The 26572-nt window shown below is 48.9% G+C and overlaps 1 protein-coding gene across 1 annotated transcript; it reads right to left on the minus strand.

The window, feature by feature from the left end:
• Positions 1-703: 703 nt before the first annotated feature.
• LOC129381044 (uncharacterized) lies at positions 704-24430 on the minus strand. The gene is made up of 3 exons (XM_055063509.1): positions 24297-24430; positions 21036-21355; positions 704-1044 (listed from the first exon to the last, which is right to left on the minus strand). Exons 1-3 carry the CDS (start codon positions 24428-24430, stop codon positions 791-793), a joined length of 708 nt encoding a protein of 235 aa, XP_054919484.1. The 3' UTR covers positions 704-790.
• Between the last annotated feature and the right edge of the window lie 2142 nt (positions 24431-26572).

The raw sequence follows: 26572 nt of genomic DNA on the forward strand, positions 1-26572 counted from the left end.
CACCGCTACCATCCGACTCTCGTGACGTATTGACAGGGGAGAGGAGGTGATGCGGAGGCCTTACATTTTTTTCTAGGTGGCTTTGGCTGTTGAAGGCGCGGGCGAAGGCGTTGCGGACACTTGCGTGCTGGCGTCGCTTCGATGACTGCGGGAGCGTCACAAGTGCTCTGTGCCGGGTGTGCGGGAACGAAGTGGCGGTTGACCACCTTGCGCTCTACTGTACATATTTGTGTCTACGCCAAGGAGAGACCACCACACTGCTGCTGTCACTGTGGTTTGCTGATCCAAGTGACTCTGCGAGAAAGCGTGCAGGCACTGCAACATCTCGTGCAGCGAGTTATACGGCGGCCTGGCAACACCAAAGCAAGGCTAGGGCAGTGGCGGCCCGCGACGCAGTGGTAGGACACGCAGCATGCAGCGGGCACTTGTCGAAGCAGAGCGATTAATGTGGACGTGCGTACTCCCTGCAAACTGATACTGTAGTGTGCTTGTGTGCTTATGTGGATCTCCTTTTTCAACTTTCTGGCTAGTGTACTAGAGCTTTGCCCGCCGGATACAAAGGGCTCAGACAGATTTAATGAGCTGAGCCCTTTGCTGCTGCTGCTGCTGCTGCTGCTGCTGCTGCTGCTGCTGCTGCTGCTGCTGCTGCTGCTGCACGCACGTGTAGTCTGGGCTTTATAGTCTACCGGGTTATTTGCCCTGATCATTAAATGGCTTGCACAGCAACATTATTACCCGTGCACCAACAAAATATTATCCGAACGCTAGTTTTCAAGGCTTATACATCATTCTAACTTATCAGACAGATGCATTGATCAAATCGCTGCCTCACCCGAGGATGCGCAAACTGCATGGCCAAGGAGATGAGGTCGTCCAGGTCCGTTTTGTTGCCATGGTAAACTAACAGGTTGCAGTATTGACCACGCACCGTCTCCTCACCGTAGTCGTTGAAGAGCGCGGTCTCTACGCATTGGTCGAAGGCGCCCATATCAGCTCGCGACAACTGGAAGGCTCCCGTCGGGTACTTGCCGGATGCATCAATCACTGCGAGTAATACAGTTTTCGCGATACTGGCATGTAAATGAAGGATCTGTGGTTACAGACTGCTAGGAATAGCCAGAATAAAGGCCGCACAACAAGAACAACAACAATTATTTTGATAGCTACTGTCTGCCTGTTTGGATTTTAAACCTCCAGATCAATTGCCGAGAATGAGTTGTGTCGGCACTGGACACTATATTCCGATTTCAAACGGTCCTTAGAAGCAATAATTTCTTGTATCATGTAGATAATCCTGTGTTCCACGAAATTATGAAAATATTAACTGTTGCTTCTCTGGCTTTTTATGAGGTCAGTTTTAAATGGCTACCGAGTCCCATGAGTATCGCAGCAAATGAAATGGCAGACAGATTAGCTACTGCTGTGCTAGAGCTCAGTACCCTAACTCGGTTTACATTTTGCACATGAGACGCCATGGACATGCTTCGTAACCTGCGGTACAAACTTAGCAAGGACATTTAGTTTAATGAACAAAGTCATCGCTCTTGTATAGAGCTGATCCACTCCTGCGTTTCTCGCCATACCAAAAAAAAAAAAAAAAAAAAAAGTAACGCTCGTTCGACACTCCCCTTCGTTGTCTACACGCTTATTTGGGCACGCAGCCCTTTATGCTTCGCATCAAAAGAAAAACGTCTAAAGAGCCGTTTTTGTGATAATCCCTACTGTTCTTATTAGACTTATGCGCGCACAAAGACAGGACGTCGAACGAAGAAGAGACACACAACATGCGAACCATGGTTAGTATGTTGTACATGGTTCATGTTGTACATGGAACACAACGTGCGAAGAACCATGTACAACCAATTCGCCCAAAACATAACGCTTTTGCTCTACTCTTCAGTGGAACATAATAAAGATTGCCCTCAGCAACACCACGTTCGCTTGAGTGACCATTTCAACATCCTTGACCCCTTGCCTTTAGTAGTGAGCAAAGTTATTTATTTACCCGTGGCCATGTCTTGATACGCAGAGGCATGCAGTCAGTGCCGCAAATATTAAATCGAATAGCTTCATCGGGATCTTTCGCCCGTTCTTGTGGTGGCCGGCGGCGGGATTTTACCGGGCGAGAGCGCGTTCTCTCGGGCAACTGAGTTAGTACCGAATTCCGCGGCGTTTTCGTCGCCGAGCATCATCTATTTAAGAGGCGCGTGCTGTCGCGCGCGCGAGAGAGGGTTTGCGACATCTGAAGGTGTAGATGCTGTGCTGGGTGGTGGCCCTGTGTCGCGTTTCTCCGGCACCTGTGCTGTCGGTTGCGGGTCGTGTTCGTCGTCGAAGTCCACTGCAAATCTCGCGTCATGATGCGACGTTTTGTCTTACCGGCTGCTCGACAGCTTCGCTCAGACCAACTTCCCAGAATGCGTGGAGTCTACATGATCCTAAAGTGAATGTTCGGAAGACTACCTGGCCACTGTATAGTAAGCGAGCGGAAGCGAAAGCACAGCTATATATCCACGATCGCTGTCCTGCCATTGTCATCACGCTGCCGTCATTTCGTTGTCGCCACTTAAGTATAAACGGGTGTCCCTAATTCGTGGGAAGAGTGGGCGACACTTCGAAAGACATCTTTTGCAAGTCGCTCCTCAGTCGAAATCACCCATTTTCTTAAATGATATTGCGCGACAAAAATGACACGGACGTGAGAGAAGACGACACACCAAGCGCGCTTGGTGATTGCGCTTGGTGTGTCGTCTTCTCTCATGTCCGTGTCGCTCTTTTGTCGCGCAATATCATTTAAGCAATGGATTACCACTTGCCCAAAATGCTGCTCTCAGATCCATTTTCGGCTGCAAAACCGGATGGAGCATGGCATCAGTGTCCCCCTTGCAGTATTATTATAAGATTGTACAAAAAGTGCGCCAGAGTTAATCTGTCGACGAAGGAAAAGGATTGGTTGTGTCACCTCATGCGCGGCCTGCGTCTGGACGTGCAAGAGAAAATCATTATTACAAATCCAGATTATTGCTGGGTGTTGCTTCAGATTTTGTAGAGTATTAATCAAGATGCTTTCACAACCCGTACATTCCATTCAGAACTGATTGGCACCTGTTTCTCTGCCGGCCTGCAGCCGTGGTTCCCAAACGTCTCGACACCTCCCATTAGAATGACATCCGCTGCAGCAGCTATGCAGCCGCCTCCGACATGCTTAGGTACATGAGCTGTGGTAGAGGGCCTTTGCCCACGAGAAGCTACCGAGCACGACAGGGACCTCATGGCGATCGCGGACTCTATAGCTTCGTTATCAAACCGCTTAAATTCTATAGAAAAAGGTGCACGATGGGTTCTCCAGCGCACTGGCCACCTAGGAGATATGGCGACGACGAGAGGCAACGCCGATGCCAGCTTTGCGAGCGCATCGGCTACCTCGCGCCCCAGTGCTAGTAACGGTTCCGAAAAGACTGACCCCAACCGATGGAGCAACGCGATACTTGGGGTGAGCAGCCTTACCCCTCGGGAAACGAAGACTGCCGGTAGTAGAGGGCCCGTTAGGCCGACCATTTTATACTCTACCGAAAGGTAAGGCCCTCGGGTTGCCTGTCCGAGCAAAGGGGACCCACAAAAAATTACGGCAGCGCAGTAGCTTCGAGCATAGAAACTCCAAAACGCTTTCCTGCCTTTCGCATGATTCCGCACCAGCAAGCGAGGGAAACCCCTTACCGTTGCTCGTGCGGTGTAATGTGGATGTTGGAGAAAAGCAGAGGGAAGACGCGTAGATGAGAGAAGTTACACAAGCCTGTAGTTACACAGTAACCGAACATACCCCTTGTCAGGAAAGTAATAGGAACGGCACGGAGCTTTCGGTTTCTCCATGGTGTTTTACACAGAACAGCGAAATGATTTCATCAAGATCGCACGGCACTCGTTGCCCCAGGGTATTTCAGGTCGGTGGTTTTAAAGGACTGTCATCTCGATAGTACGGCAGGCCATCTCGCCGTCATACACACAAGGGGGATATTTTCCCACAAAGATGTTTTCCGACGTTAGCAAGTACGTTCTCTCTTGCTCGGACTGCCAGAATCAAAAGCACTCACCCAGAAAGCCGTGCAGAGTCGCCCCCATGAAGGAGCCGATACTACTTGCAAATAAAGGCCTAGGCGCGCAACGCGGAATCGACTACGCCGGCAAAGTAGCCCACCAGTGTGATTGCCAACAATCCGCCTTTTGCGACGCCGAAATGCGCATGCGCAGCGCCCTAGCGGCTGAGGACCGAAGCAATTTGGCAGGCGCCCCTGTGGTGCACGGCCGGACTCGACTCTCTCCTCCGAGTGAGTGGAGTACGGTCGCGGCAGGCGCTACGCTGGTCAGTGCAATAGGGTGACAGGCGTTTCTCTTAGACTCTTACAGACCGGCGCATATCCGTGTCTTGCCGTTCTACACGGTTTGCCTCGACGTATATCGCGACGATGCCTGACCGTCCAGCGGGCACACCTCCACTCTATAGCACACATGCTCCGGCAGTGCGGGTCGAGATACCCCAAGTTCAGCAAGGAAGAGTGGGACTCGCGTTTGCGTGGTCCCGCTCTAGACAAGCAAATGCTGGCTGTCCGGCGTGCCCGTGACCAGGCCGGTGGGCTAGACCTGGAAGTCCCGCGCGGGGCTAGCCGGGTGCGTGACGACTCCCGCGTCCTCAACGGAACTCCAGTAAAGTTCTTTCACTCATTTCTCAGCCTTGCCATTCTCGCTACCCCGCGCACGAACGCCTTTCGAAAATTATTGCCATCGAAATTTGGCGCGATGCCTATGTCGTGTCTTGTGTACGGATGCACCTCCCGTGACCATCCCAGCAGGGCAATGCGGATGTTCCATTTCCTTCGGTAAAACGCGATCGACAGCGCAGTGAAGCCTGGGCTGCACTTTCTGGAGACACGACACAATCACCTGCGTTCACATTTACACGCGCCCACGCATGCACACACGCACGTTCGCACACTCTAACACAAACGCACAAACACAGAGATACGACACATGCTCGCCCGCATTCACAATTACACGCGCCAACGCATGCATACACACCCAGAAGTGCACGTATGGACGCACGCACCTTCGCACACACTCACACAAACGCAGAGAGATACGACACATGCTCGCCCGCATTCACATTTACACGTGCCCACGCATGCACACACGCCCAAAAATGCACGCACGCACGAACGTTCGCACACTCTAACACAACCCACACACACAGAGATATATCACATGCTCGCCCGCATTCACATTTACACGCGCCCACGTATTCATCATCATCATCATCATCAGCCTGGTTACGCCCACTGCAGGGCATAGGCCTCTCCCATACTTCTCCAACTACCCCGGCCATGTACTAAGTGTGGCCATGTTGTCCCTGCAAACTTCTTAATCTCATCCGGCCACCTAACCTTCTGCCGCCCCCCGCTACGCTTCCATTCCCTTGGAATCCAGTCCGTAACCGTTAATGTCCATCGGTTATCTTCCCTCCTCATTACATGTCCTGCCCATGCCCATTTCTTTTTCTTGATTTCAACTATGATGTCATTAACTCGCGTTTGTTCCCTCACCCAATCTGCTCTTTTCTTATCCCTTAACGTTACACCCATAATTCTTCTTTCCATAGCCCGTTGCGTCGTCCTCAATTTAAGTAGAACCCTTTTCGTAAGCCTCCAGGTTTCCGCCCCGTACGTGAGTACTGGTAAGACACGTATTCATACACACCCAAAAATGCACGGACGCACACACGTTCGAACACACTCACGCAAGCGCACACACAGAGGTACAACACATGATCGCCCGCATTCACATTTACACGCGCTCAAGCATGCATACGCACCCAAAAATGCACCCACGGACGCACGCACTTTCGCACACTCTACCACAAACGCACACACACAGAGATATGACACATGCTCGCCCGCATTCACATTTACACGCGCCCGCGCATGCATACACGCTCAAAAATGCACGCACGCACGCATGTTCGCACACTCTACCACAAGCCCACACACACAGAGATACGACACATGCTCGCCCGCATTCACATTTACACGCGCCCACGCATGCATACACACCCAAAATGCATGCACGCACTCATGTTCGCACACATTAAACAGTTTTAGTACTGCGTACGTTACGTATATACGTAAGATCGCTACTTTCGGCAAAGTGCGCATGTGCGGAACGCAACACGAACGGTGCGTGATGCGTACGCGGCCGCTGCGTGCGCACGCATCCGATTCTTGCGTGCGTACGTAGGGAGCCAAGGGGGTGAATCTCCGCATGGCTGCCATTGGCTGTTTTCGAGCAGACGCTCTTTCGACGCTATCGCCAAGGTACCCTTCGGTTACGGCCCTAACCAATGGGCGACGCACAAGCAAAATGGCGGCGCACGCGATTGTTCACGTTGTCATGGAAACAGGAATTGCAGCCACGCGGCGCCTCCTGTCCCAAACGTTTTTCTTTGCTTGCGAGCTGGCGCGTGGTGCCCCGTGGGCTATGCGTTGGCACGCACGCAGTCTTGCCCTTATATTATACCAGCATGTGCCGGGACAAAAAAAAATGCACTTTTAACACAACAGATGTTTAGTCTCGCTTTAATGACTTCGTTTCCGAAAACAGATTTTTCTTATAACGTAGTGTGATACAAGCTCAAAAAATGAGCAAAAGTGAAAGGTGCATGACATATACAAGAGTACTAAACACAAAAGTTCACAGACGGTGAAATAACAAAAGAAAGCACTAGAAAACGCGAAGGCAGTTTGATGTACACACACATAAAAACAGGATTTTTATATAACGCCCTCAACACAGAAATGTAGACGAGCTTCTGATGTATGCACTAAGATATTGCAGGAAATTGGACGACATGTATGACATAGTCATGGCAACTATAAAAAGGGAACACTCACTGGTAATAGCAAAAACAATGACACGCAAAATACCTAAAAAATAGAATAAAATGCAAACATTGTTTGATTGAGAGCCACACAAAAAAAAGAGCTGACATAAATCTGCACGAAAGTATATGAAATGCGTGACATGTTCATTACTGCTGAACAAATTGAAAAAGACATGGCAGAACAAAAATAACATTGTACTAAAAACTGAAATACACATTATCGCATTGTTCCGCACTTGGCCACAACTTCTGTAACGGTGGCAAGGGGAACAGAAGGTAGTCGGCTTTTGCAGCAGCACATAGAAAACATTCGCAAAAAGGCTTATTCCTCAATCAAAGACCAGGTAAAATAAGCCAACAACACGACTTTTCTTTCGACCCGAATGCAATGCTTAGCTATAAAATTACGTCACTTAAGGCACTAAGTCGTACGTACTGGGCTCTCCTTTGTATAATAAACACGAACTGCAAAAATCTGCATGTAGGACACTTGCAATGCTCATGCTTTCCAGAAGAAAAAAAAAGCGTATCATGCCTACACATGAAGGTAGTTCGCATGGTTTTCCCATCGGCGGTTACTGAGATAGTACACAAACACGAACAGTAATTTTTCAGGTGTTAGTACGTTTGTAGAACGTGACACACAGAAAAAGCACTAAGGGCGCTATGGAAAGCTGGGCAAGTTACTGAAGTTCCAGAATGAGACTTGGCACAGAAAAACACAAGTCATAGACCAGGTGACAGTGAGGAGGAACATCTATTTGTCAGCTTTCTCTACCGGGAAGAGGCAAGTGTAGCAAATTCAAGGCGCAACGACATCCGGAGCCTCATGGAGCACACACATGGACAGGGCTGTGTTCGTGTAGTACATGCGCCTTCTGATGTCATTGGGTCTGAGCGCTCACCTGTTGTCTTTAGGCACCCGGAACAACCTTGCAAGGTTTGTTTTTGAGGTATTTGCGTACCACTGCACGATGCACGAGCGGTACGAGTCGTGAAACGGGTGAAACATCGCGGAGCACTAGCACACAGCTACCGAGGACCACGAAACTGACGCAACTACCCACGCCGGTCAACGCACAGCAGCGCACGCTTCGCGATAAGAGCAGATAACGAATTATGAAACGTCATGCAGCGGGATGAGCTGGCGTCGGGCCGGCGGGGCCGCACGGCGTGCGCGCGGATACAGTCGAAGGTGAGTGAGTTGCGACGGAGTAACGAGGGAGGGCGTTTGGAGAGGAGTTGGGGGGGAAGGGCTCGACCACCTGGATCGGCGCGCGTGCGCGCGACGATGTACGAGGCCATGCAAGGGAAACGGATTTTCGGGTTCGCCCAATACAGAGATGACGCCAATTACCTCTGCCTCCGAAACCGGGTAGTTTCCCCCCACTGAGGGAGCCTTGCCTGCTGCTCTCGTGGTTCTCGTTTGTTCGGGAGAGCACGAGACAAAGTTTCTCGCAAAATGGCAGCGTCAAAAGCGACCAGCGGAAGGCTGTACTTTTTGATGGCCTGCAGTTTGGCTTTGCTGCGTGAAGTGGACCCGCAGAAGCCATGGGAATGCATAGCAAAAATAGAAAATTCGTTTTTAAGGCGAAAGGCTTTCTAGGCTCATGGTGAAGTTTGTGTCAGCAGACCTCCGCCGGAGTGTCCGCCGAAGCGTCATCACGCCATATGAAGACAGATTAAAGGATGAAAAACGATCGATAGTGACAGTTAGCGAATGATAACGTTATAATAGAGGTTAATAGAGGTTGATAATTAATAGTAATGACTAATAATGACTTGTAATGACTACTAATGACTCCGAAATGACCAATATGTCTAACGATGGCTTGTAATGACCACAAGTGATTAGAAATGACTAAACATGCTTACTAGTGAGCAGTAATGACTAATAACGACTAAAATGACTTGTGATGGCTAGTAATGACTACGAAATGACCAATATGTCTAACGACCAATTGTAACGACTACAATTGATTGGAAATGACTCAAAATGCTTAGTAATGGCCACTAATGACTAATGACTGATATGCCTCGTAATTAATTACTACTAATGACTATGATATGACCAACATGTCTAACGACGGCTTGTAATGAGCATAATTGATGTAAAATGACAAAAATGCTTCGTAGTGAGCAGTAATGACTGAAAAAAAGAAGAGAGAGAGAAGAGGCAAAGAGAAAAAGGCGAATGATAAGCGGAGGAAGAGTAAGCTTTCACCGTTCACCTCTTAAAAGATGTCTTAAGAGAACCTGTAATTTTTGAGAATGTGTTCAGTATGCGCTGTTCGCGCGAAAGGCTCGACCTCCTGTTGGCGCAGTTCGTCTTAAATGGCCGTGTCGGCCTCAGAAAGCGAGTGCTCGGTCTGTATTTTTCTTGATATGATTCGTGTATTGCGTACGTATTAAAAGTAGAGCCTCTTAAAGGGCTATATATAGTTCGACGTAGCTTGAACGTGCCCACACGTTACATCACCTTGGCAAGATCAACAGTGTCCATAGTTCGACAGATGGTTCGACGTACTGGCGGACGCGGCCAACGCGCTTCGATGCGCCCATCGCCTAACGCTCGCCCGCTAGGCATTTACGTACGTAGTACGTAGGCATTTCGCAGTACTACAAGCCCTAACGTGACACGCGCTCCTACGTTCCGTAAAGCGCTTGGATGCTGCGTACGTATCATCATGGCGCAGTACTAAAACTGTCTATTAACAAAACGCACACACACACAGATACGACACATGCTCGCCCGCATTCACATTTACACGCGCCCACGCACACACGCACGCACGGACACGGAACTGCACGCACACACAAACACACGTTTACTCGCACACGCATGCACGCACTTGTGCGCACGCATATTCAAATACTGAGACACAAACGCGCGCGCACGCGCAAATACAAGTAAACACGCATGCACGCTCAAGGTGGGCCACACCCATATACACTCCGTCTCCTTCCCTGTTGCCTCACAAAAACATGTGCGTGCCAACAGACTGAATGACACTCGCTCTGCAATCACCGCTCAAAACTCCATCTGTGATAAATCCCTTTACGGTTTAAATTTCGCGCTTCTTCAAGTCAATGGACCCTCTGCTGAGAGGCTGCAAGACCATTTGCTCCTTTCGTGTGACATAACTGCCCATACCCGTCCAAAACATTGCTTTAACACACCACCAATGTTCCGACTAAGTGCCATAAATGCATATATTGTTACAAAAGGCTATACCTTCTTGGCGCAGACAGTTCAAACTTATTGATACTCAGCTATTACATAGAAATGAAATTGTCTCAAATTTTGCCCATTCCGTTACGCATGTGCATTGCCATGAAGTTCCACAGGATGGTGAAGGTGCAATGTCCAGAATTCCTCCGTATGTCCATGCTACAAGGCAGGATAGTATTTTTTTTTACGTAAGAGAAAGACATGCGCACGCTTGTTGTTGTCCAAAGAATAAAATCTGATAATAAAAGCGATGACTTAACAAAAAAGCAACCCACTACAATGTCTTAGGAAGTAAAACTAGAAAATATGTTATATAAAGAGCACTTCTGAAAAAACCAAAACTGAAACCAAATCTTGAGTTTTGTGTTTCAGGCATCTGGTTGGAGACTGTCGAACTCAGTCCTACGTAGCTTTAAAAAAAGTATCACGCAGCACAGTATCGAGTCGTTGTCAGCCTGACGCGGAACGAGAGATGCGAGCGATTAAACGACTCGGCCACGGCTTTCAAAGCTGCCGCAAGAAATACGCTTAGGTTTTTATAGATACCACGTGAACTTGCACAACTGTGCTTTTAAAAATCGCCTTAGGGAACAGTGTTACGCCATGTGTAGAGTCGAGATAGGTACTAATCGTACCCGCCGTGGTTGCTCAGTGGCTATGGTGTTGGGCTGCTGAGCAAGAGATCACGGGATGGAATCCCGGCCACGGCGGCCGCATTCCGATGGGGGCGAAAACACCCGTGTGCTTAGATTTAGGTGCACGTTGAAGAACCCCAGGTGGTCGAAATTTCCGGAGTCCTCCACTACGGCGTGCCTCATAATGAGAATGTGGTTTTGGCACGTAAAACCCCATAATTCAATATAGGTATTAATCGAAAGCTGAATCTCCGGACTACGTACGCTGCAACGGCTATTTTTGATAGCAGCCGTAGTTTTATGACAACTACCGTTTTTCTCTCGAAAATCGAGTACAAAATTTCATCGTTTCCATAGGCTTCCATTGTTGAATCTTTAACCGCTCTGGGAACAAAATTATTGCTTGCCACAGCGTGATCCCTGCATTTGGCTCATGTGGATTTCCTTTTAGAACATATCTGTCGCCTGTCTTTTTCAATAATCGACCTGCAGCTTTAGTTAATCGCGAAAAAACCACTCGTTCCATTTAAAACGCGCTACCTTCGTGCCGGGGCCTCTTGGGGCGCTAATAGGTACGTGTCCAGAAAAGCTGGATATGGAACGCACCACTAACCCGGAACGAGCATTTATGTTGATCAAACTAAACATTTCCTCATTTACAAGGCGTCTTGTGTCTACATTATGATATGGCACGTGGCACAGATTCGATGGAGGCTTCTAAAAATCCTTCGTAATCATTTGTAATAAATAAACCTATTCCCTACTAAGAACGCGCGCGGTTGAGCAGCAGAAGCAAAAAAGAAAAAAAATATAGCCTTGTCGATTAGCGCAGCCGGCACAACGCGTGTTAGGTAGCGTTTAAAACGCGCGTGCCCAAAACCCACATTGGAAGATGTTAATCCCATTCGCTTGGTGCGCTACAGTCAATTCGGCCGCTGGGCTCTATGGGACTATCCGCTCTTGTTGAATGTCTTTCTTTGTGCTGCCCTCCCAGGGCTCCTTCGTTCTGAATGGTGCCTCGGTCCCAGTCTCAAGTCGGACCACGAGTCCTCTACATTTTCGCCTTCCGTGTCCCCCCGTAAGTGGGAGACGCCGCACTTGTAGCATTCCTGTCTCCGTATGTTCCAGAAATCAAGAATCACCGTTCAAAGGACGACCCAAATTTGGTCTCGGCTTAAGGGTCATTCGCATGGAAATGGCGAAGCCCGTGCCAAATTTTATGTCAATACAACACGATCGCATCATGTTCGACTACCGAGGAATTTGGAAGATGGGCTCACGGTGTGGGATGGAAGGACTCCTAGGAAAGGCATGCGAGACACCGCTTTGCGAAAGGTGCGAAGTCTTCGGTCACGAGATCACCAAGTGCATGTCGCCTTGTCACCGCTGTACCGGGAACCACGTCACAGCAGACTGCTTCCTGCCCAGGTCCTATGCCACTGCAGCCGCTAACACTAACATTCCTGTCAGCAATGAGGATGACGACGACCAACCAGTGCACGATGAGCTCCCCAGAGAACAATCCAAAGATGACCGGGGCCACGATGTTCAGGCCTCTCCTGAAGGGCAACGAACTTTCTGAATCACTGTCTTCATCGGAGGCTTCAGACAGCTCGCAACACGAAGTTCCCACCACTCCCCTATTTTGAGAAGAGCAGTACTGAAGTCAGCGCAACCAAAGCAAAGTCAAGCTACACGGCCTCTCCTCCAGAACTCATAATCGACGAGTCAGAAGACTCATTCGGTGCATACGAAGCTTGTGAAGAGGTGAATCGCGAAGATGTGTTTTAGTGAAGCACTCAAGAAGTCCCCCCCCCCCATGCCAGCACCTAATGCACGATATCTTCGGACAGCAAGCCTGACGTTTAAGCGGCGCTGGTTACCCGAGCCACGTGCTTGTGTCAGTCGCAGAAGGATTGCTTAAGAAGGCACAGGAAAGCAGTTGGGAGCAGGTGGATGGTACAAGCAATGACATAAACAATAGAAAGGATGCTGTCATCCACTACATACATAGCTTCTCGCACAGATTTAAAAAAAAATATCGCTGGAAAGAGTGGCATCAACGTCGTTATTTCGGCGCCTAATAAATTAGTGAGCCTGTGCAGAAACACAAGGCCAGAAAGAATATCAGGTACCGCATTCGAAAAGCAACACAAAAAGAAATTTATTTATTGCATCACGGGTGTGGTATATCGCATTCCTCTCGGGTGTAGACGATCCTACATTGGTCAGGCAGGTAGATCCATAAATGATAGGCTACGAGAACACAATAATAAAGTAAACAACGTGGCTGCTGACGGCTTTCTTGCCATCCATTGCCAACGATGCAAATAGAAACCCAGATTTAAAGAAACAGTCATCATTAGTATAAGCAGGTGTGAGATGACGCGCTTGATAATAGAAGCTAGAGACATATCAAAATTTGGTGGCACATGCGTCAGTAAGCCTTCCATTTCATTATCCACAAAAGAGCTCGACTATCTTCGTTCGCATTGAACGTGTGCATGTCTGTCAGTCTGTGTGGTAAAAAAGCGCCTGCGCGTGATTCTGTTTTTTTTTCTGTTCATGTTTACCGAGCTTTTCCATGTGTTGTATGACGTTTAGAGGGTATATCTACCGACGAGAATTGGAAATAAATCTATTGTTGAAATTTAGCCCTGTTTGTGTCAAAAGTGCCTTTCTGTTGTCCTTGTCGTTCAGCCTGCGCTACAACAAAATAAGATATGCCGTCCCAACAAGCCCCTATAGCTATCCGCATGGACTTCACAGCGCACGAAGACAACATGCCAGCCGGTTAGTTTATCGACTGGCCGCGTCATCCGGTAGGCCGTGGCCACCACCCCCACGCCTGGCAGACGCCGACACCTGGCACCATGCGGCAGACGGTACATGCACAGACCAGCGGATTCCGTAAGTACAAAAAACGGACTAGTCATTATAGAATCCAGTAATTCAAGCTGCCTACCTTCTCCTTATGGCAGAAGCAATGGACACTGCGAGAGATAAATAGAGTATGCGAAGCAGAAACGGACTCGAGCAGTTCGCATAAAGAGAGCAAAGTGAAAGTCCCGAAAAAGTTGCGCGTACCCGGTTCCGTCATGGGCGGAACCCTTTAACTAGGCCTTTAAACATGGCGACGTTTTTCGTTAGCATCATGGCGATGGTGCATTTCCTCTCTTGAATGTTCAATGGTTCCGGTCTGTCGACAGAGAAAGGTGCTGCACTACGCGCGAGTGCGACGCGTTGACATGCTTTTCTTCCACGAATGCAATTCCCGGACATGCTTTAATGTGTCAAATTTTAAGACCCGTTTTGCTATTGATGCCTTTTTCCCACTGATAAACGCTGTGCCTTGGGGCATGGGAGTAGTGTTTTTAAGTCCTCGTTTTAGAAAGGGAGCGAACGGTACGTACGGTTTAGACGGACGCACGTTAGCAGTCGATTTTCTTCTGAACACAAGACGGTTTAGGACACTCGTGATATATGCACCCGCACGCCAGTTTAATTCAATTGAATTTTTCGAATCGCTTGACACATACATATTAGAGCCTTACCCGACATTAATAGTCGGGGGTTTCAACTGTTGCCTAAAAGAGAGCCGCGACTCTCGTGGACCCGGACGGTCCCGTCACTATCGAGTAATACGAGCGTTACGTCCGCTTGTCCAACAGTTTCGTCTCTCCGATACGCGGGTGCAGTTGCACACTGACGTATTCGGGCCAACTTTGGAAAGAGGCCACTCAGCAAGTAGGCTAGATGAATTTGTTTTTCCCCTGAACTTAGCTGTTATATCGAAAGCTACGAAAGTCGTCTTTCCCACGGGTACACCCCGCATTTCCGATCATCGCCCTTTGTCCGTGCGTCTGGATCTCGTCGAGACCACCATGAAATGGGATTGATGGCGAATTGAAGTCAATCTGCTTAGAGATCCCGAGAGCATCGCTGCGATAGGCGCTGCATTGGTAGCCTTGTGCGAGTGCGACGGGGAGTACCGCACTTAGACGATTCAAAGGCGGTGTGGAGCCCGCTACTCAGTCCAGCAGAGCGCGATCGAAAAACGCGAATCACTCGCGAAATAAATCAAGTGCTTGGGCGGATGCGAATAGTCAACAAGAGACTTGCTGAAAACCAGATACGAAACTTTACTTAGACTGTCGTCTAGAGCTGCCTGCCAGTCAGGCTGCCACCCAGGGTAATTCTCTGTCCAAACCAGCCGTGCTCCGGTGCATATGAGCGGGCTCAACAGGGGAAAAATTCTCTACCGGAATCCCTCACGTCATGCTTCCGGATGGCACTCGCAGTGACCGCTCGTCACATATTAAACAACATACATGTCAGCGAGGACTGGATCCCAAGGGAAGGGAAGCGTAGCAGGGGGCGGCAGAAAGTTAGGTGGGCGGATGAGATTAAGAAGTTTGCAGGGACGGCATGGCCGCAATTAGTACATGACCGGGGTTGTTGGAGAAGTATGGGAGAGGCCTTTGCCCTGCAGTGGGCGTAACCAGGCTGATGATGATGATGATGATGATGATGTCAGCGAGGTGTTTACTGCCGAAGAAGCCAGTTGGTGCAGGAATGATTACGGTGAAAGATTGAGGGAATTGAGGGAATGTGCACCCTTTGGGTCGTATCTTGTCATACAACAATAATCGTCATCTGTCTTGCTTGCGTTTCCTTTCTTGAAAACGCTGCGCTCACTACTTTCCTGTCGATAATGTTCCGTCATGCTGATAACGCGCATGCCGTTCGTCACTTGGACGTACCGGGCTCGCAGCGTTAAAGAAAGAAATGCGGGCAAGACAGATGACGGTTATCGTTGTGTGGCAACATATGACCCAAAGTATGTAATTTTGTTTAAGAGTGTAGTAAAAGACATAAATGCCTCCTCTGTGCCCGGTCCAGACGGTATCGCAATCCAGTTTTATGTGCGATATTTCGATGCCGTCAAAGCGCGTTTGTTCATGGTTAATAAGTTCATATCAGACGGCATTTGGCCAGATTCTTCCCGCGATAGCCGTACCGTCCTTCTGCTTAAGTCAGGAGGCCAGGTCTCCGACCCACGGTCTTGGCGGCCGATTACGCTGTTAAACGCGGACTACAAGATAGTCTCTTCAATTCTAGCGAATAAGTGGTGCTGTTACAGACATAAACAACCAGACCCAAATGTGTAGCGTACCAGGCCGATCAATTTTTTTCATCTCTAGCAATGACAGGGAATCTTTTTTACGTTCGCCTCTAGGACACAAATTCCAGGCTACTTCCTTTCGCTGGACCAAGCGAAAGCTTCCGATCGAGTTGAGTATCGCTATGTATTCGGTGTGCTGGAAGTATTCGGTTTTCCTGCCGAATTCGTACGCAAGATCGTCCTCTTGTACTCGGGTTTATCGGCCAAAGTGCTGGTCAACGGTTGCCTAAGCGATTCTTTCCCGGTCGCACGCGGCCTCAGGCAAGGGTGTTCACTAGCCATCACCTGTTCGTTCTTTGTCTTGACTCCTTGCTGAGCCGCGTTTCACTTTCCCCAGCGATACGTGGATTTGCCTTGCCAGTCCAATGCAAAATAAAGGTGTCTGCATATCCAGATGAAGTGTCCCTCCTTTTAAGCAACGAAGACTGCTACTGTGCCTTCCTACGTTTATTCAACGATTACTCTGAATTATCCGAAGCCCTTCTCAATAAAGACAAAAATAAGGCGATGGCCTTTGGCAACTTCACAACTGCGCTTGACGAAGAAGTTAAGTGGGTAGCAGGGATGAAAGCCCTGGGAGTAGCAACAACTTCATTTGGGCGAGTTGGTTCATCTTGAGTAAAACTTGAAGCAGCGCGTCTTCGTCTTCTTGGCGTTGCTTCAAGGCTTTCCTCTCATCTGGCAAAGTGGCGCAGGAGACGTGGCCCTACATGCTTAGGAAGGCAGAAAGGAAGCTGCCAGTGGCATCGAAGTTCTCGTTGACGTTAGCCGAGCGCCGCTACATAAGGAAATCGAGCATTTGCACGGCTTTTTACTACGTTGCACGCGTAGCGCACCTCCCACACAAGGCTTCACAGAGGCTAGCTTCACTCTGTGGTTCTTTTGTCTGGGAAGATAAAACAGAATCAGTGGCACGTCCGCTCCTTCGGCTTCCAACGAGCCTCGGTGGACTTAGCATTTCGTGTAACAGAACAATGAGCTCCGTCCTCGCATTGCGCGGTTTTTTTACGACCTCGTGAACAATCCTGAATATCCCGGCAGGAAACTTGTCGACTCTTTTCTAGGCCCGTCCAGAAAGCTTTCTTTATCAGGAATAAGAATAAGACCTGCGGCTGAACAGCCACAGCCATCTTATAAATATGTATGCAGCAGCCTTAACTCCAATAGATCAACTTTACCAAACGTAGATATAGTTGACACACCGGCAACAGAGGTGTGCGAATTACTATAGCAATAGGACACTTGACACAGCAAGAGTTGCATCGCTGCTGGAGCATCAGCTGGCGCAGGCTGAACACGTCGGCCGTGCCGGCCGAGGCGCGCGACTTCGGGTGGAGACGAGGTTGGCCCGCGTTGCCTATGCGGAACCGCACTGCAGCGTGGGGAATATATTCCAATAACCGCTGCCCTCAGTGCAGACAAAGAAATGCTACGGCATGTCCTCTTTTATTGTACCGTTGCAAAAACATTTTGCTTCTTACTGTGGAGCATGGCCGATGTAATCTTGGATCCCAGAACGCAACCGCGAAGCCTTTTCGAAATTGTCTTGTGGTGCGGGGGAGCATTCGTGTTGCGGTGACAAAGAGGTGCTGTGGCACTACAGGGTCGGCCAAAGAGAGATGTACCCGTTTCTAGGCCGCTTACACAAACAGATGTATGAACAGGCTTGCGTGGGCCTGATCAACCTAAATGAAGACCAGTTCCTGCGGAAATGGTCGACACGCTTCATAAAGCTCAGCAATGGGCGCATTACGGCGTAGCTGTTACCTTACTGACACTTTAATTCCCGGGCAGGTAATAACACTTGCCAGACTTGTATGTAATCTCAATGTTTGCTGTTTCATCATAATGTGCCCTAGCTGTTGATGTTATGTAAGATTGTTGTTTTTCTTTCTGCACATCAAATCAAGTGCACATGCACTTTTCTGATTAAGTTTGTTGAAATAAACTTCTCTTCAACGCCGACGCCGGATTTTCTGCGACACGGGGCCCTTAACGCTGTCGCGTTTGAAGACAACGGCGATCGTCAAGCGACGGCTCGGTACCCTATCGGCGCTATCGTGACGACTGGGAAATCATCCTGCACTAACACTGTGACGTCATAAATTGACACATGTCCTTCACAACTCTACCCTGCTCTAATTTGTACCATCTTTAATTCACCGAAATTCACTTTATTTCACCTTGCTCTAAATTGTACAAACCTTATTCCACCTTATTGCACTTTATTCCACCTTGCTCTAATTTGCACCAACATTAATCCATCTTGCTCTAACTTGTACCAACCATAATCTACCTTAATCCACTTTATTTTACTTTAATTCACCATAATTCAATTTACCTTGAGACGCCTTAGTCTAACTTCTCACTAATTCTGTATTACTACTGACAGGAGGCTGATGACGTCACTAATGGTAATCATTTCTGATACTACTCGTCTACAACTCCGGCTTTTCTGCCTCACGGTACATATAATGATTTCGTATTAGAAGTGGTCAATGCCCCTCGTTTCCAGGCATATTTGGGTCATGCATGAGCATTTGCCCCACTCTCTCAGGCAGGCTTCGCGCAACTCAGAATTTGTTGAGCCGGCGCATTGGATACGATGCTCACTATTTCATCGCGTAAATTCCACATCTATCAACCTGTCGAGGATGCTCGCTTACGTACATCGTATGCCATATCGTACCTGACATGCTTTCTGATACTCTATTTCACTTGTGCGAAAACAAAAAGCAAACAAAAAAGTCGCAGTTTCGCCCTGAAGGCGCACCGTTGATTGCGATAGCAAAGTAATAGACAGATATACAAAGTAGGGATAGTAGTTTTATCGGCCGTATAAACTTGCCTACATTCGCTTACTAACTACATTAACAAGCGTGGTGTCTCGCGCGCGCAAGCAAACATGAGCACATATCAATCGAGGACCGGTGAAACTCGCTGGCAGAAGGCTAGAGTGAGGAAGCGCGGCAGCAGGAGCGAGGGAATTGGACTTCGTGCTGCTTCTCGCTTCAAAAGGCGAGAAGACAGCGCACACGAAGCTATCGGCCCTCGGTGCGCCTAGGCGCCTAGACTCTGTCCCTATCGCAGATCACTTTCAAAATAGGGTATGCGCGGCCGCGCAGCACGCAGTAGCTGCCGGAGTAGAACGCCCCCCTCCCTCGTCCCTCCCTCGTCCCTCCCTCACTCCTATAGGCGCCTTGCGCGTGACGGAAGATGGCGCGTTTCCTCCCGGCTTTGCTCCCTTGGCGCGAAAGATTGAGCCGCAATCATCGCCTTATCCTCGCACGCTTTCACTCGCATATGCAGCATACGGCGCGCAAGGATGATGTTATCGTCCTTGGGGCCCTATAACGTAAAACTATTCCAGTATGTTTCTATTCCAATCTCCTGACGTCAAATTTGCGTACCCACCAACGCAAGCACCGGGCGGTCACCCGCAGGGTTGTCTGAACAGACCAATCAAACGCTCTCCTCGTTCATAGGAGGTCACTTTTGCTTGCTTGAAAAACGAATAACATTGCCTACACTGAGCGGCTTGTCGTATCTAATTGGCTGACAAGAGGCGAGGAGAACGCTCAAGTGGAGAGGGATTTGATGGGGCCGGGCCACTGCACTGAAAGTCGATAACCGGATGAAGAGGGTGGTGCCGGCGTATACGATTGGTCGGCTTTCCTTTACTTAGCTTGCGGTGGCTGGTCGAAAATCGCGGCGGCATGCAACGGAAGCTCAAGAATGACGCTAAAACGGACCCTCGGCAAAGAAGAGTTGGCAAAATGAGGGGGTAAACGTGCTGAAAGTGCTCGAAAACGTTACACGGCCACGCAAGAAGTTTTATTATACGCAAATACACCCATGCTCTCCGGCAGGTGCGAGTAGCCAGCGTCTGAGCGATCGGCGGTAGCCATCTTTTATTCCTTTCGGAACGGGGCAGCCTGCGGCTATTCCGAAGAAAATTCAGTTTTGTTCGGCATATTAATGCATCTTTATCGCGTACACGTCACCTTGACGCGGTGAGTTTTTGCGGTTTTGTTACATCGCGCGACGGGCAGAGGAAGTGGGTGCAGCCCGAAAACTTTTTACCAATAGCCGAGGGCTAATGGCGAAAAAGGGTCGAATCAGAAATAACTGTTTTTCTTTTTTCTGTCAAATCATGCAGAATCAGTGCGTACACATCATATCAGATGGGGAGGTATCGCGGTTTTCGTGACGTCGCGTGACAGACAGGTGAAGTGGGGGTGGTCGAAAAAAGTTTTTGACCAATCGTGGAGGGGTGATAGCAAAATTGGAATAGAAAAGTTTGGAATAGTTTTACGTTATAGCGCCCTTGGTATACGGAACATCACGTCGACGACGATGACGACGGCAGAAATGCGCCTGGAGTGTATATGGTATCGCCTTATAAATACTCGCGATAGCTACTCATAGCAACACCAACCCGCCGCACTAATTCAATAGCTTTATGCTGTTGGGATGCTAAGCACGAGGCTGCGAGTCTGATCCCGGCCGCGGCAGACTCTATATAATAGGGGCTGAATACAAAAACACTTGTGTACGTGAGCACATTAAAGAGTTCCAGGTGGTCAAAATTAACCTGGACCCCCTATTATGACGCTCTTAAGCAACTGTGCAGTATCAGGTCGCTAAACACCACAATTTCACTAGTAGCCCGCAATAAAGGTCGAATTCATAAAGCCATTCGCAATCTAGAAACGCTTGTGCATATGCTCGCAGTGTCAGCTATCGTGAAGTCGGCTGTCCATGCTTCTCTATCGTTAACAAGGAACAGTCCCCATGTGCGAACGACTGTATACTCCTGTGAGTACTGCCGGATTAACGAAGGCATTTGCTCGCAAGAACTGTTTGTTATAGGGTGACACCTTGAACATTATGTAGATAGCTATCAATATTGGCGGATATCCGTTCCGAAAACCCGTTCTCAGTCCAACCCCCTCCTTGATAATTAGCTTTTGGTCCCGTAACTGCAAGCAAGTTGTAAACAAGCGGTTGTCGCGTCTGTGTTACTGTAGGTGTCGCGTTCGCCGCAGGCAGACTCACATCGCAGCGCCCACGGTTCCAGGTTGCGGAATCCTCGCATCATCTTGAGAAGGCCTAGGCTGCATTCAGTCGACACGTCAGCTTCCAGGAACTTGCGCATGAGCGTAGGTGGCACCCGGTCCATGGCGTTGGCGATCCAATCCTTCAGCCTCTGGACGTAGCTCGCCTCGGACCACCCTGTCTCCGAAGAACTCGCACTGGCTTCGGCGCCTCCCAGGCAAGGCGTTGTCGCCCAGGCGCACAGAAGGATCGCCAGTAGAAAGAGCGATGTGGCTGGCGACGACTGCACACTCTTCGCCGAAAACATCTCTGCGACTGCTCTACAAACAGAAGAGCGCAATCTCGGAAAATGTTGATAATTACGAAGAACGCTAGTCAGTGTATGACATAACGTGGGCCACTTGGCGGCGTCGTTACGTACTTCAAGTGTCCAACTATGTTTTACTGTAAATTATGTTCCGGACTGGCTGCTTACTTTGTGCCAGGCCTGAGAGAACATAGTCCCGTGACTGCTAGGGCGAACGGTGGTAGCGGTGCGCGGGCTCAAGCTTGCGGAGCCCACTGGAATTGAGCCATCGGCGCACGTATGAATCCGGTTGCTTTGACGTATGCATATGGTAATTCCGTCGCGGGGAACGATGCCTCCTTCCCCCTCCATTCTTCCGGGAGCATTATAGCATGCGCGGGGGAGGGGGGCGATTGCGTTCTCACTTACTGCAATGCCTGGTTGACCTTCCGGAGAGAGAGCGTGGCTCCTGAGGCGCCTAACTGTTAGCGCACGCCTAGTTTTATAGCTTTTCTGTGGCTTGCTGATGCAATGTGGTCGCTCTACGCCACTTAAACATTACATTGACTTTCTCATTACCACCCATATCTTCTTATATTGCCTCTCGTTTCCGTAGGTAGGGTACCCCATGATTATACTATATATATGGCGCTTCCGAGCAAAGGTTTTCATAAACGAGCACGCAGAGGTTTTAGAGGACAACTCGGAGTATACGAGAAGAAAGTCGACGCTCACCGTTGCTATACTGTATAACCCTCCTTCGGCAGCAAACGGCGTTAAGCGACGGGCCCGATTTTTATTAATCATATCATAAGAAGCCAATAGCATATCCAGGCAGGATATTCGTGCTTTAGTAAGAACTGTTATTCAAATTCTCTCAGGTAAGTTTATTCTGTGGTACAATAGTTAAGCCAAATGATTGCGCAGAACTGGCGTGGTTATAGAACTCGTTAGTTTCACGCCGACTATAAAAACATATGCAGACCTCACGCACTATGGGAATCGATGTAAGCGAAGCTTTCTGGGCTTTTTGCATTCATTGACAGTATTTGGCGGTGTTGTTGACGGTATACGACAGTACTGATATGATGTGAAATGTTACCTTGCGTGCACCGCTTGTGTTCGTCCATGTAGTTCACAGAGCACACAGGGACGTGTCTGCTTGAGGCGTTGTTGTGATTCGTTGTTCGTAACCAGCGGAAAGCTTAGCACTATTATTGGCTCACACGGCGCATCACATCGTGGCAGAAGCGTTGATATGCTAAACGACCGCTTGCGTAGAGTAGTCCTGACGCTGCGACGCCGGCACAATGGTAAGCACGGGCGCGTGAATGGAGAAGCACGAAAAATAATGCTGGACGGTGTCCGTCTGAATTCCCCTTGCAAAAACCCGATCGATTGCACCACCAGTTCTGCAAGTTGGTAATGGTGTGCTGGAGTCGCAGCTCAAGAGGCGCACACCGCAGACCTGTTGCATAAACGTTGTCAGCCAGCAATTTTTGGGTTTCCTCAAATCGACGTTGAAGTCCCCGGTGAACACCAACGGCAGTTTATTTGCACGGGTGCTGTCACAACCATGGACTAATGCCCCGGGTGCATATTGAGCAAACCTAAGCGCAAGGAAATGTTTCATTTTTTCTTGCGCCGCCGAGGGGCTAATGTACACAGCGGCCAGTGCAGCGTCGACGCCTCTGTACTTGAATTGCATAACGCGTGCGTCAGCAGTGCCGTCAACCAGTGCGCACCTGCCTTCGTGATCAGGTGGTAAGGGCAGCATGGGCGGCCATTTAGTTCTTGTAATGGGCGACCATTTAGTTCTTGTAATGGGCGGCCATTTTGTTCTTGTAAATGGCCACTCCACCGCACCTGACAGAATGCCGCTTCCAGTAGCACACTCGTTGGAACCCGGCAATCGATTCCGGATCAGCATACCTGATTTCGGCATTATGCAATGCGCTTCAATGTTCGGGACGTCGGCATGTAGACTTTGAACATTGAAGAACATGAATGAGACGTCTCCGTTTATTGCGGCTTGTTGCAGACTATCAATTGTCCGATTAGACAAGTGCTTAATTTCCGCCTGCTTAGCAGAACCATCTCATCGCGCAGACTTCGATCTGTGGTACCACTGGGATGCTTAAATGTGAAGTCATCGTTTCTATGTGTTAGGTAGAAGCCCTCAACAGCGGTCGCACGTCATAGTGCGACGTACAGAAGCCGCAAAGGGTGCCTCTTATTGTAGTCGTACACAGTATGTGCATACGTGTACATGTTCACCCTCTTGCAAGTAACGTTATCGCGCTTGTACAACGTTACGGCTACATTGCGCTTGTCTATGGGCACCCACTGGGGTCGTATTGCAGGGTGGTGCACCCTGGCATGTTTTGCTTTGGCTTTTGCGACCATACCCACTGACGCATTGGGAAGCTCGAGCCTCTGACGTTGTGGATCGTCGTTCTCGTTCGTTTCTATGTGCCTCAGTAAGCCAACATTGCCGTTGACTAAGCCGTCAGACACGTCTCTATTAGCTGTAATCATGTACTATTTTCCAATGCTCAATTTGAGTTCTCTGGGCACTCCGCCGAAATCAACAACCTTTATTTTTGCAACCTTTGCGTCGGCGTCACGTCTCATTGTCTCGTTTTTAGCTCCAGTGTACCTTCAAAGGCCAAACACGCCGTCACATCACTCTCGTTTGCCAGACAGTAGTTATTGTAGCGGTCAACGTCCTCATTGCTGTAGAAGAGGCGGACGCCGTCCAGACACTGTCGCGCCGCCTGTTCTCGCGTAACGAAATGACTTTCGATGAATCCGGCGTCTCCCTCCGTTAGCTTTTCGCCGTCTCCGAAGCGCGTTAGAAACGATGAAAAGGTTTTGTCTTTTCGACGCACCACGTGAACCAAAGGATGATACTGTAGGGTTGTCCACGGGTTGTCCGTGCGGAGCCTCACTTGCCGTTTGCTCTTTCGGTATACCTCAGTTGCTTGTACGGGGAGGAGTTGACGCAAGTCGCCAACCATGTAGGCGTCGAGTCCTCCAAAGGGAGTGTCAAAGCATTGCGTAGGCTGTCGCAGTCTGCTTCCACCTTAACGAGCAGCTCAGATCCCATCATGCTTATCTCATTCACAATGAAGGATTTGATATTAGTGAAGGCGCAGCGGTATGTGTTTAAGTCACTGCACCGTAGCCTTATACGTGCTATTTCATGGTCTTCAAGACCGAATGCAGAGTGACTCCTCCAATAGAAGTCGAATCCTTTCCAGTTGTAGCGGTGGTGACTTACGCATTCATTTCGCTGGCGGGCGTCGAGTAGAGACAGCTGTATGCTTTAGCAAGGTGAGTGTAAATGTTTTGCCACATCCAGCACGATCATTGAGGGACACTTAGAGCGGTTGGATGTCGACCATCATTGAACGATGGATCACTTCGAGTATGATAGAGCGTTGCTCTCGGTTTGTGAATCGCTCAGCAATGCAGTAGTCATTGGCACTGATGACGTCGTCACGCACTTTGACTGCACTGCACGTGGTCCTACTTCCGTGCTTTGCTCCATTGACGATGTCTATGTTTTCAGCCTGCTCAATGCGTACTGTCAGCGCCGGTCTATTTTGGTCTTGAATATGTGATTGTGCTTGACCTTGAATTTTTTTTTCGCTCCATTGTTGGCGATCCTCGCTGAGTAGCTCGCGGCACATGTCCTCGAGTGCGTCGCTGGACAGATTGCTCTCGTACTGTTTTTTGTTCGCCACGATGGTATCTAAGTGGGTCCTGAAGAGAGTGTCAGTTTCATCCGAATGTGCAGCTCGCGTCGGAACGACTCAGACAGTCATCAGTTCTCGTTTCAAGTTGGCGTCGTCATCCTGCCGGTACGCTCTGTTTAAAAGTTTATTAAATTATGGGGCTTTACGTGCCAAAACCACTTTCTGATTATGAGGTACGCCGTAGTGGAGGACTCCGGAAATTTGGACCAACTAGGGTTCTTTAACGTGCACCTAAATCTACCTAAATCTAAACCGAGGGGCCCGATTTTTAATTGGTAATTCTATTAAGCCCCTCGGTTAACCCCCTTTCTTCTAGTTTATTTCATAACGAGGGTCTCTAATCCGGCCATATTGATGCCTTCAGGCAGCACGTGTGGGTTTATTGACCGGTTGCCTTCCCCCTAAAAAGATCACGTGCTCGTGACGCCTGCAGCAGACAGGATATTGCACATCCGCCGCCAAGGTCTGTGAGCGATGGCGCTGGCTAACACTCCCAGGGTTCTACTAGGAAACATAAATACCCAAGAAAGCGGATGGGGAAACGGCGCCGCGATAGCTCAATTGGTAGAGCATCGCACGAGAAATGCGAAGGTTCTGGGATCGTTGCCCACCTGCGGCAAGTTGTTTTTTCGTCCACTTTTATTTGCATTAATTCATCGTTTCTTTATTTCAATTATTAAGCACAAGTAATTTCCCCTACGTTGTCCTTGGTGTAAGTGTTTGTCGGTTTCTTATGATACGCCTTGAGCATGATAGTCTAAGTCAACTTCAGCAGGGAATATAGTACTCCTCCAATTTCTTCCCAATTCTACAGCGTTTCTAACCTTAAGGGATTGCCCAGAGATCTCACTTCTATACAAGCTGAGCAACTCAAGCCACTTGGAAATCACCCAGTCGCATGAAGAATTAAGGAACTGGGTGAAAGCAGCTCGCAGAGGTGCAGGGTGGCGGGGTAAATTCACGTTGAGGAAGAAAGTTGCAGTAACATGGATAGATGCCGCTGAACGAGACGTCGCGGGTTCAATCCCTGGTAAAGGCCACTTCATTCCAGTGGGGGAAGAATGCAAGAAAGATCGTGCTCCGAGCTGTCGGTGCGCATTAAGTTGGCCCAGGTATTCCGAAACGTTAACCCTGCATTATAGCGTCCCTATTGCCCCTCTGATTCGTTGGCAAGTTTATCATTAGTCATACAATGGTACTTTAAATCTCGTGTAATAATTCTGCTTTTTATATCTGCTTTTTATAAGGTTTTTTTTTTCTGAACATCTGTCGCAGACGACACTTGAATATAATTTACTCTGTTAAAAAACAAGCTCGATTTGTCGAAATCTATGGCAGAACACTTCTCGTTAAGAATTTCAGGTTTGTAAAATTAATTGAGAAGATGGGGAGAAGGAATTGAAGCATCACGTTCAAGGCTGTCCCTGGAGGAGAAAAATAAAAGCCTTAACGCGGTAAACAGCCACGACAGAGCGCTTACGCAGCGAACA

The sequence above is a fragment of the Dermacentor andersoni genome, chromosome 1 (assembly GCF_023375885.2).
Source record: "Dermacentor andersoni chromosome 1, qqDerAnde1_hic_scaffold, whole genome shotgun sequence".
In the NCBI taxonomy this organism is placed as follows: Eukaryota; Metazoa; Arthropoda; class Arachnida; order Ixodida; family Ixodidae; genus Dermacentor; species Dermacentor andersoni.

Bases quoted from the DNA above. Each gene is read 5' to 3' on its own strand.
- LOC129381044 (XM_055063509.1), bottom strand. From the start codon at position 24,430: ATGGGATCTGAGCTGCTCGTTAAGGTGGAAGCAGACTGCGACAGCCTA. The intron at 21,356-24,296 runs GTATACCGAAAG...TTCTGTTTGTAG, and splicing joins TCCCCGTACAAGCAACTGAG to AGCAGTCGCAGAGATGTTTT. The intron at 1,045-21,035 runs GTGAGTCTGCCT...TATTACTCGCAG, and splicing joins GGAACCGTGGGCGCTGCGAT to TGATTGATGCATCCGGCAAG.